At 34.0% G+C, this 14,431-nt stretch overlaps 1 protein-coding gene across 50 annotated transcripts in view; it reads right to left on the bottom strand.

Annotated features, from left to right (window-relative positions):
* The window catches only part of VPS8 (VPS8 subunit of CORVET complex), a 378,806-nt gene that overhangs the window by 245,828 nt on the left and 118,547 nt on the right, over nucleotides 1-14,431 (bottom strand). For 38 of the 50 annotated variants that reach the window (XM_081571329.1, XM_081571349.1, XM_081571332.1 and 35 more), the window contains 5 exons: nucleotides 12,678-12,710; nucleotides 11,498-11,552; nucleotides 3,847-3,971; nucleotides 3,012-3,098; nucleotides 572-639 (listed from right to left, as the gene is read on the bottom strand). In XM_081571329.1, coding sequence (XP_081427455.1) covers nucleotides 572-639; nucleotides 3,012-3,098; nucleotides 3,847-3,971; nucleotides 11,498-11,552; nucleotides 12,678-12,710 — 368 coding nt within the window. Of the gene's footprint in view, nucleotides 1-571; nucleotides 640-2,584; nucleotides 2,690-3,011; nucleotides 3,099-3,846; nucleotides 3,972-11,497; nucleotides 11,553-12,677; nucleotides 12,711-14,431 lie in introns of all 50 variants that reach the window. The other 12 variants (XM_081571312.1, XM_081571307.1, XM_081571309.1 and 9 more) reach the window with 2 other exon arrangements.

Below are 14,431 nucleotides of genomic sequence, written 5' to 3'. Positions count from 1 at the left end.
ATGACTAAACTGAACTGATGTTTTTCAAACAATTACTTTGGACTTGATATTGTCAGGAGGCATGTGAAATATAAGAAAAATAGTCCTTACTTTGAAGAACTTTGGAAGCAAAATATACAATGAATTTTTTCATCTTTTTTAACTCAGATTTATAAATGTTCTCACATATATCTAAACAGTCTTTCCCTTTATTTAAAGAGTATAAACAGGGCAATTCCAAGGCAAAAGGAACCTTTGTTTACCTGGTCATTATGGTTATAATCAACTGGGCCTGGGGTCTAAATTGAAATTACTGATATACTCCAGAATAATGGTTCCCAAGATTGACAGAGTTTAGGAACACTTTGGGGAGAAGGCGTCTAGAACACCAACTCAGATGTACTGAGACAGAATTTTGGGGGACCAGGAACGGTGCTCCGTATGTTCTACAAGCCTCCCCAGGTAAGTGTAATATACAGCCACAACCTATTTACAATCACATGGGTTTTCCAGACCTCTTCATATTCAACTTCAAGTCATTAAACTGGAGCTAATCTTTTCATTTGTCTACAAATGTCCAATAGTTTCTTACTTAAATGTCAATTCAAAAACAGAGCCTCCGCTGTCGTTGCAAATTGCAAGAGTTGGATCATCTGTAAACTAAACAGAGAAGGAATTTATTTTCTCAACAATTTTTAAACAACCAGCCAAATGTTAAAAAGGGGAAAAATTATAAAATTTTAAAAATACAAGACAAACACATTTAATAGCATTTGAAATCACCTAAACTAGACTGACTTCATTACTCTAAACATACAAACTTACCCATATTTAGAATAAAAATGGTTCAATACCATTAAAAACTGAGACTTTAAAAAAGTAAAACCACCTCTCAACAGGATAAAAGAAAAATACAAACTATGATTCATAAAAGCCCTAAATTTCTCTACTTGGGTTCTTAGATTAATTTTTTCAAACTTGCTATTAAGCTGAATAGGATACTTTGGATATACTTACAGCTGCCTAGCTCTCAAGAATAAAGACACAGTAAAAGATACTTGATGTCTTTGAGAAATAAGCTTGTCAGAATATGTTTTCTGAATAACTGAAAAGTTAATCCACTATATTTAAAAAGAGTTTAACTTTTTATGCAACTCTTCCTAAAATGTGCTGCCCCTTCAGTCTTCTTCGATCAAGTATACTTTAGTTACTATTATCTACCCTGGAAAACTCAATAAATAATGTTCTCAATGAGAGACTGTCCTAAGGGCTGATGTGGCCTGGCAGACGTGAATGCCAATAGATACAAAATTGAATAACTTAATTTACATCACTTCCAGTGACTAGTCTCCCTAACCCCAAAGGTTATAAAACCATCCTAACTGGCATGCCTTTGGACTCTTCAGGAATGGCTGAGTTACAGGAGGCTACTATGAAATGCATCTTCCTCAATGACACATAGGCAAAGTAAAGAAGTCCTACACCATGGTTCTCAAAGGCCTAGCTGAGCAGTTGCAAAAGTGGAGTGTAGAGAAAATAATAGCATTCATAATTTTATTTATTTTCTACCTCCTGTGTATGTGTTTTATGATGTACTTAAATTTAGTACAGTAGTACATTTAATTTTAAATAAATATTTTATATATATATACACACACATACAGAGACGTGTGTGTCTGTGTGTGTGTGTATGTGTATGAATTATAGCCAAAATTATTATTGATGGGACGTGTAGGGTTAAGTTTGGTGAATAGTGAGTAAGAGGTTGACAGCATAAGTAGCCTTTGTCAATAACAGGCCTCAGAATTACTGAGAAGTGTCTATACTTGTGGTGTTCCCAAGCAACACAAGTGTGCTTTCAATGTCTGCTACATTCTTCTGCTTTTATTTCCTCTGCCTTTTTCTGTCTTTACCTCTTCTGTTTCTCCCAAAGATTTTGCTTTTTTCTGCAAATGGATTGAATCTTCATAAACCACCAAACAAACATTTACTGAGCAACTACTACATGTAACCCACAAAAATAAAAGAGAAACAGATCCTGGTTTCAAAGACCTTAATCTATTAAAGGAGATAAGACATAACACAAACAGTAACATATTAGAAGTTGGCTCATGCCATATGAAAACAGGTCAAAATAAACTGCCATGATGTTCAGAAAGAGGGAAAATTCTCTCTACTTTTACTTGTCTTGATTGTTTTCATTGTTACTAAATGCTTCAATGCTGCTTTGTCACAAAAGACTTTTTATGTAACTAACCGAGATGCAGACACATAAACTCCAGATGCTCCCAGACTTTAAAAAGCATATGTATGGATAAGAGAGGTCTGCACAGCTAACTAACCAAATGTGTACATGATTAAAATCCAGAAGATCTGATTTTAGACTTCCCTAGTTATAATCCTGTATGTTTTATACTTCTGAACATGGACTTGACAGCATACGAAAACCAAGGTTCACACTGTATTTATAAATTAAATGTTACCTAAGGTGGTTTATTTTTTTCAGGCATGTAAGGAGAAAGTCAAGATTCGAACCCTGATGCTTTTCCTTTGGAGGTCTGAAAGAAAATAAACCAAGAAATTCGTTTCTAAACATAATGCAAACCTTGGTTCTTTCATAACCGGTGCCGTGAACCGGTGCCTTGAACTTCAAGTAATTCCCAACAAAGTGCGACAGGGCACACCACATCAGCAGTAAAATCCTGGTGGACTAAGCAAAAAGTAAAAACACCTTTTAAAATCTGCACATGAGTTTTCAGCAGGGTACCGCCTATCTTTGCTGCCAAACTTTTGTCTAGGATCACTTCAATTTACTCTCTTTCCTGCTGTATCTACTAGACGTCAATACAACTTATAGCTGAATGTTACCATGATAGCCTATCTCTGGATTTTACTTGGGAAAACATCTTGTTGAACCAGTCACATAAAAGACAGTTCACTTTCAAGGATTCTGTTTATAAAGAAATCTACTTTAAAATGGATACAAGGGCATAATAATAAAGATTATTAGAAAAAGAAAATAAGAACTGTACCTTAATATGTAATATTGCTGTTCCTGGAGGATGAGCATCTGTTATTGATCTTAGAAGCTTTCCACTGGCCAAATCCCACATAGTGATCTATAAGACAACTAAATGCTTTAAAAACAAATTTATTGCTCTTTTTTGGATTTAAGTATCCTGGCTTTTGGCTGAAATAATCTATTCCTGGTCTATAAACATTGCAGACAAAGAACTATAAAGTTAAACATAACTAAAGGTTGCAGATCCACTAAAGCATGGGGCCCTTATTCCATCTTCATCCTCCCCTCATCCTACCCAGTCTACTTTTCCCTTCAGATTTTAAATCTTATTCTTTTACTGAGAGGTAAAAGAGATTTCTTTAATGAGTCAATCTCTTTAGCACTGGTAAAAATTATAAAAATGGCTTATTGCCAAACCAAGTAGTGACATGTAAGTCAGAAGAAGAGAAGAAACAAAACTTACTGCCCAGTTTCAGAAGTAAAAACAAATACCAAATAGTTATCCAGGGACACAGTTACAAAGCAGAATATACTGTACTTAAAAATCAACAACAATCATCCTCACTACAGAAAGAAAGTACATTTTGTATAACAGCCTGGTTGGTTTATAAAAACTATTTACTTATAGGGACATATGAATTGAGATATTAAAAAATCATAGACTCTGGCTCAGTCAATAACTTAATTTAAAAATCTGGACAAAAGTCAGACCAAGCAAATTCAGGTTAGCTCTAGACAGACATATCACTTTATAACATGTTTTTGTCTTCAAGATACTGATCTAGAGAATAACAGATTTAATTGATTTTACACTGTCTTATAGGTAAAATAAAGTTCCTATTTACCTGTCCCTTAGCAAAGCCACAGAGAAGTCTTGAGCAGTCATTGTTGATACTGAGAGCAGAGATAGCTCCATACTGACCTCCAACACTAGTGCTACCCAAGCAGAGTCGCAAAGCTTGATTCTGATCTAAAGAAAGCAATTGATAAAATCAAGTGAAAGAAATAAACGGGTGACTAAGTATGTACATAGCATAGGCTTGTTTTCAAACACTTTGAGGTAGTAAGAATCAAAAGAATTAAATGAAGTTATGTTCATCTTAAAATATATTTATTGAGCACCTACTAGACAGTGGCATTGTATTAGACACTAAGAATGCAGAGAAAAAAAATAACTACAAGGAAGCATAATACAAAACTTGCTAATGTTAAAAAAAAATACTAAGAAAATTGTATCTCTTGGAACAACCATCTAACTTTCATTCTATAACTGTATTTTTTGCTATTTTTAGAATGCAAGGTACATGAAGTACCACCTTTTACAGTAGATTTAAAACTTCAAAAATCAAAATTTATTTACAGTTTGGCAAAATTTACATTTATATTATCCCTGAAGAAAAGATTTATCAGGCAAATGAACAGTATAAATAAAATTATACGGTATGTTTAAACAACTGAAGAAAATTCTTTTCAAGCATCAACAGCTGATATGCTAAAAGCAAATAAGTCAAATCACTACTAAATTAAGTTACTTAAGGGCAAGGATTCTGCTGTAATCACCTCTGATTTCTCTAGGAGGCATTTGGATATTACTAAACTTTATTATCTAATAATTAGAAGAAATTCCTCTACGGCTTCTCCCAGGCAGTGCTTATTTTATATTATATAGAGCTCATTATTGTACCCACTTGAAAACAATGAAATAAAAATTTTAAACATAAGGCATGTCTACAAACTGTAACTGTTTTTTGGGGGGTGGGGAAGAACACCATACTTGCACAATCAGGAGTTCTCTTAACTCCCCCAGCAACTGTTTGTGCTTCCCTTCACTATCTATGTGCTACTTTTTGGAGGTAAATACATCTTACTTCCACTCCTCGACTATGACCTATCTAAGGGCTGAGATCATGAGAGAATTAACATCCCCAGAATGCCTAGGGCAGTGCCTTGCACACAGAAGGCATCTGACAATCATCTGAATAGATGCCATATTTGCACATCTTCCTCCCATAAAGGTAAACCCAGTTATCATCAGAAAGAGCCTAAAGACACATTCATTTCCAAATGCAGGGAATAATACTAGGTAAGCCCTTTTGCCCATCCAAAGTGAATACTGTAAGAATATTTTTCTGTGCTCACAAGCGGGCTCAAATAGCAATCCCCACCTCCCCAGGACTTCTGACACAATTAATTTCAGAATTAATTGTCTCAGTTCTGACACAATTAGTGGCTGTATCCAGCACACAGAAAATATTTGATGTTTTATGCTGTCACTTTAGATTTTAGCCTCCCAAGATGAACATTTGAAAAGGAATAAAATTCATAATATACAAGGCCTGATGTACTTTAAAAGTCCTATGTTTATTCACATCTAAAATTATCACAAGAACAGATTTTTTCCTTATTTCCTTCCATCCTTACATTTTCCCCCCTTTTCCAATTTAATCCAAACTATTAAAATTGCCTTTTTCCTGACTCTAAATATGACATCACATTTTACTTTGCTCTACTGAATTGCATGCCTAATAGTGTTTTCCATGATCCTTATTTTGTCAGGGCTACTTTATACAGTTAGTAGATGATCCTTACACCCTGTTCTGCAAATTGTCAAGATTCATTGGTTGGGCAACAGTGTTGTACACATACTACCACTGTGGGTCATGTGAGTAGTCCAACGAATGGACTGAAAAAGTAAGAGGACAAAGACAGAAATTCTGCACCAGCCTCAAAAAGTCCATTTAGCCTGGTTGTCTGCCCTCTAGGCAAGAGTAGTGTCGTAATAGCATCTTGCTAAGATCTTTGTAGTCCCTGCTTTGATATCCAAACTACACAGTTCTGATCGATCAGTACTTAAAGACACTAACTATTGCTTTAACAAAGTTCTTACTTTAAACTTGACTATTTAAGTACTCTTATAACTCAAGGATCACCAACTCAATGGACATGAGTTTGAGTAAACTCCGGGAGTTGGTGATGGACAGGGAGGCCTGGCATGCTGCAGTCCATGGGGTGGCAAAGAGTAGGACAAGACTGAGCGACTGAACTGAAAACTCAGGGAAAGTAAGCATAGGAGAATTTAAGGAGTATGACAAGATAGAGAATTAGGGTACCATTAAGAAAAAGGAAGTAGAGAGGGAAGGAAAAAGACACAACTAACCTCTACATTAAAAACCCAGACATGATTCTTTTTCTGACTGTGTAATAAAAAGTCAGCTAGACAGGGACCAAATTATCAACAGTGGTCACTCCTAAACTATGTACTAAATTTATATCCCATAGGACTCTGTTAATGAAGACTGTCAACTTTTTCCCCTTGACTTTTATAATGTATTCATTATCTTTATAATGTCCCTTTATAAGGTAGCATGGCTGTGAGGTAATGGATAGTGCATAAAATGTAATATAGTTTAACTCCACAAAGATACTTATCAATTCTTATTGGTGTCATTATACATTCTGTATTTATGGTGCCATATTAACAAACCTATACAATTTAAACTAAAATCAGAAAAGATAGAATTTCTGTGGAAAGAAAAAAGCAGGGTGTTATTGAAGAGGTTTCTTCTATTAGAACAGTCTGTAGTCCAGATTTTTCTAGACTATTCTGAAGAAAGGTATTTGGTGAAGACAAACATAAAACCTCTTTCAAACAATTTCTAAAGTTACACAAAAGGAACAAAAGGACCCGAATAGAAGTAAGAAAGGTGAAAATCAGAGCTTTCCATGTTCTACTCCTCTGAGGGGGCTCTTGATTTGGGGGGGAAAACATGCAATGAGACTACCGTTTTTTCCTATAAGCTTCACAGAGTTGGTACAGAGCTTAAATTTTGTAAATGCCTATGACAAATATGAAAACTATCCAATGATACACATGCAAAGAATTATTTTAAGGATAATAAGTAGTTTATCAATTAAGAGAACTCAAAGCCCAGATACCACAAAAAGCACATCTAAATTGACAGTGCAATGAATTGTATCTATTTCTTTATTAGTATAACTTTCAAAATACACTTTATTAGGGTCGATCTCAGCATATTCCAGGCTTAAGAGTAACGGACTAAGTAACAAAGAAAAGCCATAAATAACATATAAAGTCTACAATAGCCATAAAATCTAAATTTGAACATACTACAAGAATTTCTGCTCTTTCCACATACCAAAATTAACCTAATGCTCTATTTCTTCACCCCTAATTTAACTACACCCTAAAGACCATCAAAGAAGGAAATACCTAGATCCTAGAAAGAATCAAAATCAATTTATATGCACAGAGCTCTACTTTTATCGCCAGTATCCACCATTCTTCAATACTACTCCTTTGTGCACATTAAAATATTCTCTAAGACCAAAGAAGAAAAGAGAAATTAGGAAACATTTTTCACCAATGATCATAAAACAGCAGAAGCATTTTATCTGACCACCATCTAACACACATAGAATTAAAGCTCTCCATTCCCTCTTTAATCTTACTTACTAAAGCCCAGGATACACTGACTATTTAGCCACAGATAACTGGCTATTCTCTAGAATGCAGATGCTTAGGAAGAGTCAACTGTGTTCATTTCCAAATCTGTTCACGCCACTATAAATACTACTGCACTTAAAAAATGTTAATTAAACAATATGTCAACTGATGAAATAGAATGGAAAAGAGCAAGCTGCTGTTTCTATGACAGCTAAATGGATGTTTTAGAAAAACCTGGTGAAGATGTGTTGCTCTAAATAACTGTCGTGAAGTAAGGTGTGGACAAGATAACTGCAGAAAACTGAAAAGTTCTATGAAAATCTAAAATTTTGCACACCTCGAGTGATTCACAGGTACCTAAGCTTTTATGTCTTTTGTTTAATTAAAAGTACAAATTTTGCATGACCCATCATTGATGCAGCTTGTGCCAGAAAAGGATGCTGCAGATCTCCAACTGGCAGGAAAAAACTCAAACAGTTTTGGACTGTATCAAAAGATTAGGGGGGAGATGAATATTTATTTATTTTCATTTAAAATAAAATATTGAAGGTATGCATGTATTTGTAATTTTTAACAATTCTCTAACCAATTTCAATTAGCTGGTTCTTTTCAATAAGCATTTCATAAAAGGGTGTCAACTGTAATTGATAACATTCTCTTTCAACAATAAAAAGGTCAAAAGAAAGAGTCACTCATGCAAATCAAAATTACTATACCTTTTCCTTTGAATCCATGGGGAAAAGATCAAAAGAAAGAGAAAAGCAAGAAATCAGTTCAAAAGTTCAGAGAAAAGACAGGTAAAATTTCAAGAGTATAAGTGATAAATTTTAGTTATCTGTGAGAATGATACCAAATGTGATTAAATGATACATCTAGCATTTATATTTAGGTACTGGTTATGGAAATAGAAAAAATTCATAATATTCAAATTTTAGCACAGTAAATCCAAGTCCATTAAATTTGATAAAAACAATTTCAAAAAGATAATCTACCAAGGTATACTAACAACTCAAAAAATGAAAAACTAAAGGGCCTTAGGATAGGGATAGATCTCTAATAAGAGTCAAATTTTTGAGATCCTATAATTAGGTAAGAACCAAGATATATAACAAATACCACATACCTTTACTTCCTTAAGAATAGGAATTTACATCATGCTTACGAAGCTTATAATGATTACTATTCTAATGACCCAGGGCTTCATTCCAAAGAGAATCTAATGGTGCTTAAACAAGTTCTTCCTGCTGCACTTTTTCCTATGATCCACAAAGATGTTTAAAAGATCAGATTTAACCCAGACCTCAAATCTAGACACTTCTTAGTATTATTACTCTGCCATTTGTTCCTGACTTTCAAGCAAATTTTAATCCATTTGTTAAAACTCATTGTCCAGATATCTGATTCCTACAAAAATAATGAGTAAAATTTATTAACTGCATGATTAAAAATCTAAACCATAACTAGAATGTTATGATTCTTTCTCAAAATTCTCATTATGGCATACTTTATTTTTCATGAGACTTTAATGAAAGATTACTGTTTCACAAACCCACAAGAAAGTTGCTCAGGTCTATAAAAAATTAGAAAGCAGGCCCAAGGAAATTAAGGAGACAGCAATGAAAGACAATGTACTCTTCTTCTCCCCTGCTAGCTTTTTATTTTAAAAGACTTCATTTTAATTTGTTGCAGTGAATTCTACATGAGTTTGATTATAAGCAGGCACATAGTCTTAGAACCTTGGGGGGTAAGGAAGAGATATTAAAGCAGATAGAGTTGAGAGAGAGTACTGGTAAGTGGGAACAAAAATAAACATGTTCTGCTGACAGATAAACATATGCATCATATTCTATCCTCGTTCATCTTATTCATGCATTCTTTCCTTTTTATATCTTGGAGCTTGCCTCCATTTCTCTCAGAACAGGTGAACAACTTGGAAGGGTGGAAACGTACCAATCTTAGGGTTCAGTATACTTAGATTCCGAATTTGGCTCTGTACGTGTCACTTAACCTCTCCGGTTCTCAAACACCTCATATGTAAATAAGGTGACTAACTAAAAGTCCTTTCAATATTCTTTCCCAAAATTCTATCAATCTAATACCAACCCTGCCCTCATTGGAAAACAAGCATTCTTACACCTGATAGGAGAGCAAGTTGGTAAAACTTTCTAGGAGGCAGTTAGGCAATATACATCAGAAGCGTTTAAAATGTTCATACCCTGACATAAGCAAGTCCACTTTTAGGAATTTGTCTGAAAGAAGTAATAATGTGCACAAAAAAACTGCAGTTACAAAGATGGTCATCACTCTATTTTTTTGTTTAGAAACAACATAAATGTCTTATAGTAGAAAATGATTGATTAAATGGTGAATCCATTTAACAGGATACTATGTAGCCATTAAAAATGATGTTACACAGAAAGAGACTCACACAGAAAACAAACTTATGGTTAATAAAGGAGAGGGATAAATTAATAGATACAAACCACTATATATAAAACAGATAAACAACCCAATCCTGTATATCACAGGGAACTATATTCAATATCCTGTAATAAACCAAAATGGAAAAGAATATGAAAAAGAATATATATGTGTGTGTATCTGGGTGTGTGAGTGTATATATATATACACACACATGAACTGTATCACTTTGATGTACACCAGAAACTAACACAACACTGTAAATCAACCATACTTAAATTTAAAACAAAAAAGCTAATAACACAGGAAAAAAGATATTATAGATGATTTTAATAATTACATAGAAAAATGTTCATTATACTGAAAAGGCAGGTTACAAATTAACATGATCCAATTTGGGGGGTGCACATATATACACACATATGTACAGGAAAAAAGATTAGAAGGTCATACAGAAATGTTAGGAATTATTTCTGGATGGCAGATTTTGGTGTATCTTCAATCTTTTGCTCATCTAAATTTATTATGAACACATATTATGGAATAAGAGAAATTATTAAAGAATCAATTCTAAAGTTCTCTCTAGAGAATTGTATTTTTTGTTTCCATTCTTCTCATCCCCAGACAATAATTTGTATCCATCACCTTTGAAAAGACTAGATGTTAAACTCACATGATGAATAGGCTTCTGGTATAATGGAAAACTTGGAAGTCAAATTATTCAAAAACAAGGGAAAATGACTAGTTATTCACTCATGATAAAGATGCAAGGCCCACAAAGATCAAATTATGGTTCTGCTATTAAGGTGTTCCAGGCATTCCATAAACAATATTCTGTAGCATCCTTACTAAAATACAGTGTCATCAAGAAATTCCATTTGAGAGAGTTCCAAAAGCTTTAAAATCCGTAAGAGAATACTAAAAATGAAAGGAAAACATTTTCTAGTACTATTTAAACAGAGCAAAATGTTTTGCTCATAACATTGAGGGCAAAAGCAAAGAAAAATGAAAATCAGGGTTATTTCGTCTCACGGAGGAAAAAAATGAAAAAAATACTTAGGATTATCACGTACTAGAAAAAGAAAACTAACAAAGTTCTCATCTCAACCCCCAAAATAAAGTGATTATGGGCTAAAAAAACTTTCAGTTTAGAGGGATTTACAATGTAAATGAAGAAACCTTACTGTCAGTTAAGAGTTACCGAAAATTACTGAGAAAGCCTGGAAATCTTTCCCTGAAGATCTTTTCAAATACTTACTACTCAGATATGATTTAGAATAAAAAAATCACCGCTACCACAAACCAGAGGCAGACAAAATGACAAACCTTGTCACTCTCAACTTTATATTCTTTTTGTCTAGGTCTGCAGAGAGTCAAATGGTATATGATATGATAGCTTTTAAATTCACAAAGAAGAAAATAAACTTGCAATGAGCAACAAAATGAAGCTGAGTCAAGCAATTTTTAACTATAAAAATGCTGACTGCTACTCAAGTTTTTCTGGCATTTTTCAGAAAGATAAAGTTTACTATGAAAACTGTGATTAAGAGACATTCTCTTTTAAAAAACTCAAATACTTAATATTTAAAATAAGCAGCAAGAAAATTTACCAAATATTAAGGCCAATCCATGAGATGTACCCACTGCTATCAAACTGGATACTGCCTGAGAACAAAAGAGAAGATTATATTTTAAAACGTTACATCAAGGATCTTGAAATAATCAAAATTAAATTTGTTGGTCTTGGGGACTTCTCTGCTGGTCCAGTGGCTAAGATTCCAACCTCCCAAAGCAGGGGGCCTGGGTTCAATCCCTGGTCAGGGAACTAGATCCCACATGCTGAAACTAAGAGTTTGAATAAATAAATAAAAATAAATTAAAAAAAAAAAAATTTGTTGGTCTTCTTTCCTCCAGACACCAGATAACATACCAACTATTACAAATAAGGAAAATTTCATCTAAGAGGCAAAACTCAAGATAAAACTCAGAACATCTTATTTCTTGGCATCCCTCTAAATTTACTCTAAGGGTAACAATACTAAAATATCATATGTTCAACATTATAGGCAAAAACATGCCACTTAAACTTCCTCTAAAGCAATTTAAAATAAAAACAGTTCAAGGGTCCAGACAAAGTAAAGGCACTTATGCTACCCAACCAAGAGCCTTCTATAAGGTGTGGGAAAAGGACAGGAAAGACCTTCCCCAGCTCATTCACTAGAGCCAAAAGGCACCAGAAATACTCAAAACTCAGCCCACTTCCCTCACCAATTGACTGACTAATAAGAGAGCTACAGGAGGCAGCTGGAAATAGTTGAAAATAGAAAAGAGGGCACCAGTGTGCTTTCAATATCCCCCAGTTCTCTATAATCACCCCCACAGATTCACTATTTGGCAAGCTTGGCAATGGAGTTCAGAGCTGTTAAATGTACTATTTACCACAAAGTGATTTTACCGAACACTGTTTGCCACTTCCTATAACCAAAAGGAGGTCAAGTCACAGAAGGAGCAAATGTACATGGGCATGATAGTACCACATAAAATAAATCTGGAAATGGGCTAATCAGTATTCCATTATATGCATCTCAAAAAACAAAACTGAAGAGTAACAATACACTAGAAAGAAAGAGAATATTCATCATGAATAAATTGTAAATGATTACTGGCAGTAAATGACATATGAATTTATTCTCATAAAATATATGTAATAACTAAGTATCAGAGGAATAAATCTAAGAAAACCCGGTAATACAAAGCTTACTTTTAAAAGATTATTTAAAGTGTACTTACAATTGCTGTAGGCAAGCCAGCATCTACTTTGTCCTAAATAAAATTTAAAAAAAAGTATTTGAAAAGATATTTTCACTTTTAAACAAAATATGGTATAAGGCCCTCTCTTTACATATATAATTCAAACAAGAGGTGGAACCATCACTTTTGCCCCCAACTACAGAATTTTAGCACTGATGTTACAGCTTAGTATAGTGATTCTCAAAAGTCAAGGAGCATTAGAATCACCTGGAATATCTGTTAAAATGCAGATCCCTAGCTACACTGCTAGAACTAGATTCCAAGTCAGTAGGTCTGGGATAGTGCCCAGGAATCTGCTTTTTCTTAGATTTTTATGCAATGGACACATTTTACAAAACTACTATCTTAAGGTATCTCCATTATCTTAGGTGATCATAAAATGATAAATACACTTTAAAGTTAATTTGAGTCAATTTTAAATATAATCCCATATTACTTTGAGGAGGATTCCAAAATTAAACAACAAAGTTCACAACTCCAAAAGTTTCATCTCTCCTAAGTGTTCTCCAGGCACAGACTACAAGGCTAAGATGGTCAACACCCTAGGAAGCCCTAATAACATCACTATCCACATGGCTGAAGGCATTACTAAACAGCCATTCAGAGGAGATATCCCAAAATATAACTAGCTTTACATGTTAATAAACCAACCATCACAGAAAAGCATACAATTTAAATTGAGCTGGTAATCCAAAATTAGAAAAACAAAGTATGAAGACTGTCACAAGAAAAGCAGTTTTCATTTTAACATACCAAAGGAGCTCAGCCATGGCAATGAAATAAGAACAGAATGCAAACACTCTGGGATTTATTAGAAATTTTCCCTCCTCTTCAAGAGAAAAGAGAAACCCTTTTAAATAACAGATTTATCTAATCATTGTTCAATGTCTGAGTTTTAGTTCAGTCTCCATTATTCCAAATATTTTTAAAACTGCACAGGTGGGTCAAATGACTGTTCTGGTTCATCTTGATTTTGAAAGGAATGAATTTCATCACCTACATAAGGATTAAATTCAGAAAACGTCATGGAAATGTAATCCTCAACAGGTGGTTCCCATTCTAGCAAATATGAGTTACTCTCCACCTAAAAGAGGAAGGACAATTGCCCAGGTTTCCTCCATTGCTTGCCTATCTCTCTGTTTAAATTGACTTCATGATATATGAGCTGGGCCAGGGTATACCAAATGCCCACAGAGAACACTTTTTCCTTTTTTTGTTGTTTTTGGGGTTTTTTTTGTTTGTTCTGGTTTTTTTGCGGGGGTGGGGGGGTTCTGCAATAAGAGCTTTCACTGATAAACCTAAAAATTACAATGTGGCTATGGTGTCATGATCCACTTCTGTATCAATCTCTTACCTTCATAAAAAATAAAACTTTGTCCAAATTGAATATGCAAAACACTTATTAAACTCCATGAAAAGAACATAAAAACATACCAAAGTTCCTGGGATATGAATCACTATTCATATCAACATCATTATTATTACTATTATTTATAGAATCTATATATTGAATTCAGAAAACCAAAACCGAAAGACTACATAAAACTATAAGCCTTGAGGCCAAAGGAAAATTTGATAAACATACCAGAATCAGCATCTATTGTCTTAATGGACTATTAAATATTTTTGCACTAATCCAGTGCTCCAAACCATTTTCAAAACAGACACAGATACCCTGTTCCAGCCATTACACACTGGCCACTTTCACCAATACCACCCCCGTTTCACAACAA

This window comes from Giraffa tippelskirchi, chromosome 2 (assembly GCF_054371585.1).
Source record: "Giraffa tippelskirchi isolate mGirTip1 chromosome 2, T2T-mGirTip1v1.2.pri, whole genome shotgun sequence".
Classification (NCBI taxonomy): Eukaryota; Metazoa; Chordata; class Mammalia; order Artiodactyla; family Giraffidae; genus Giraffa; species Giraffa tippelskirchi.
Note: the sequence above shows the minus strand (reverse complement) of the source record. Positions and strands in the feature narration are given on the sequence as shown.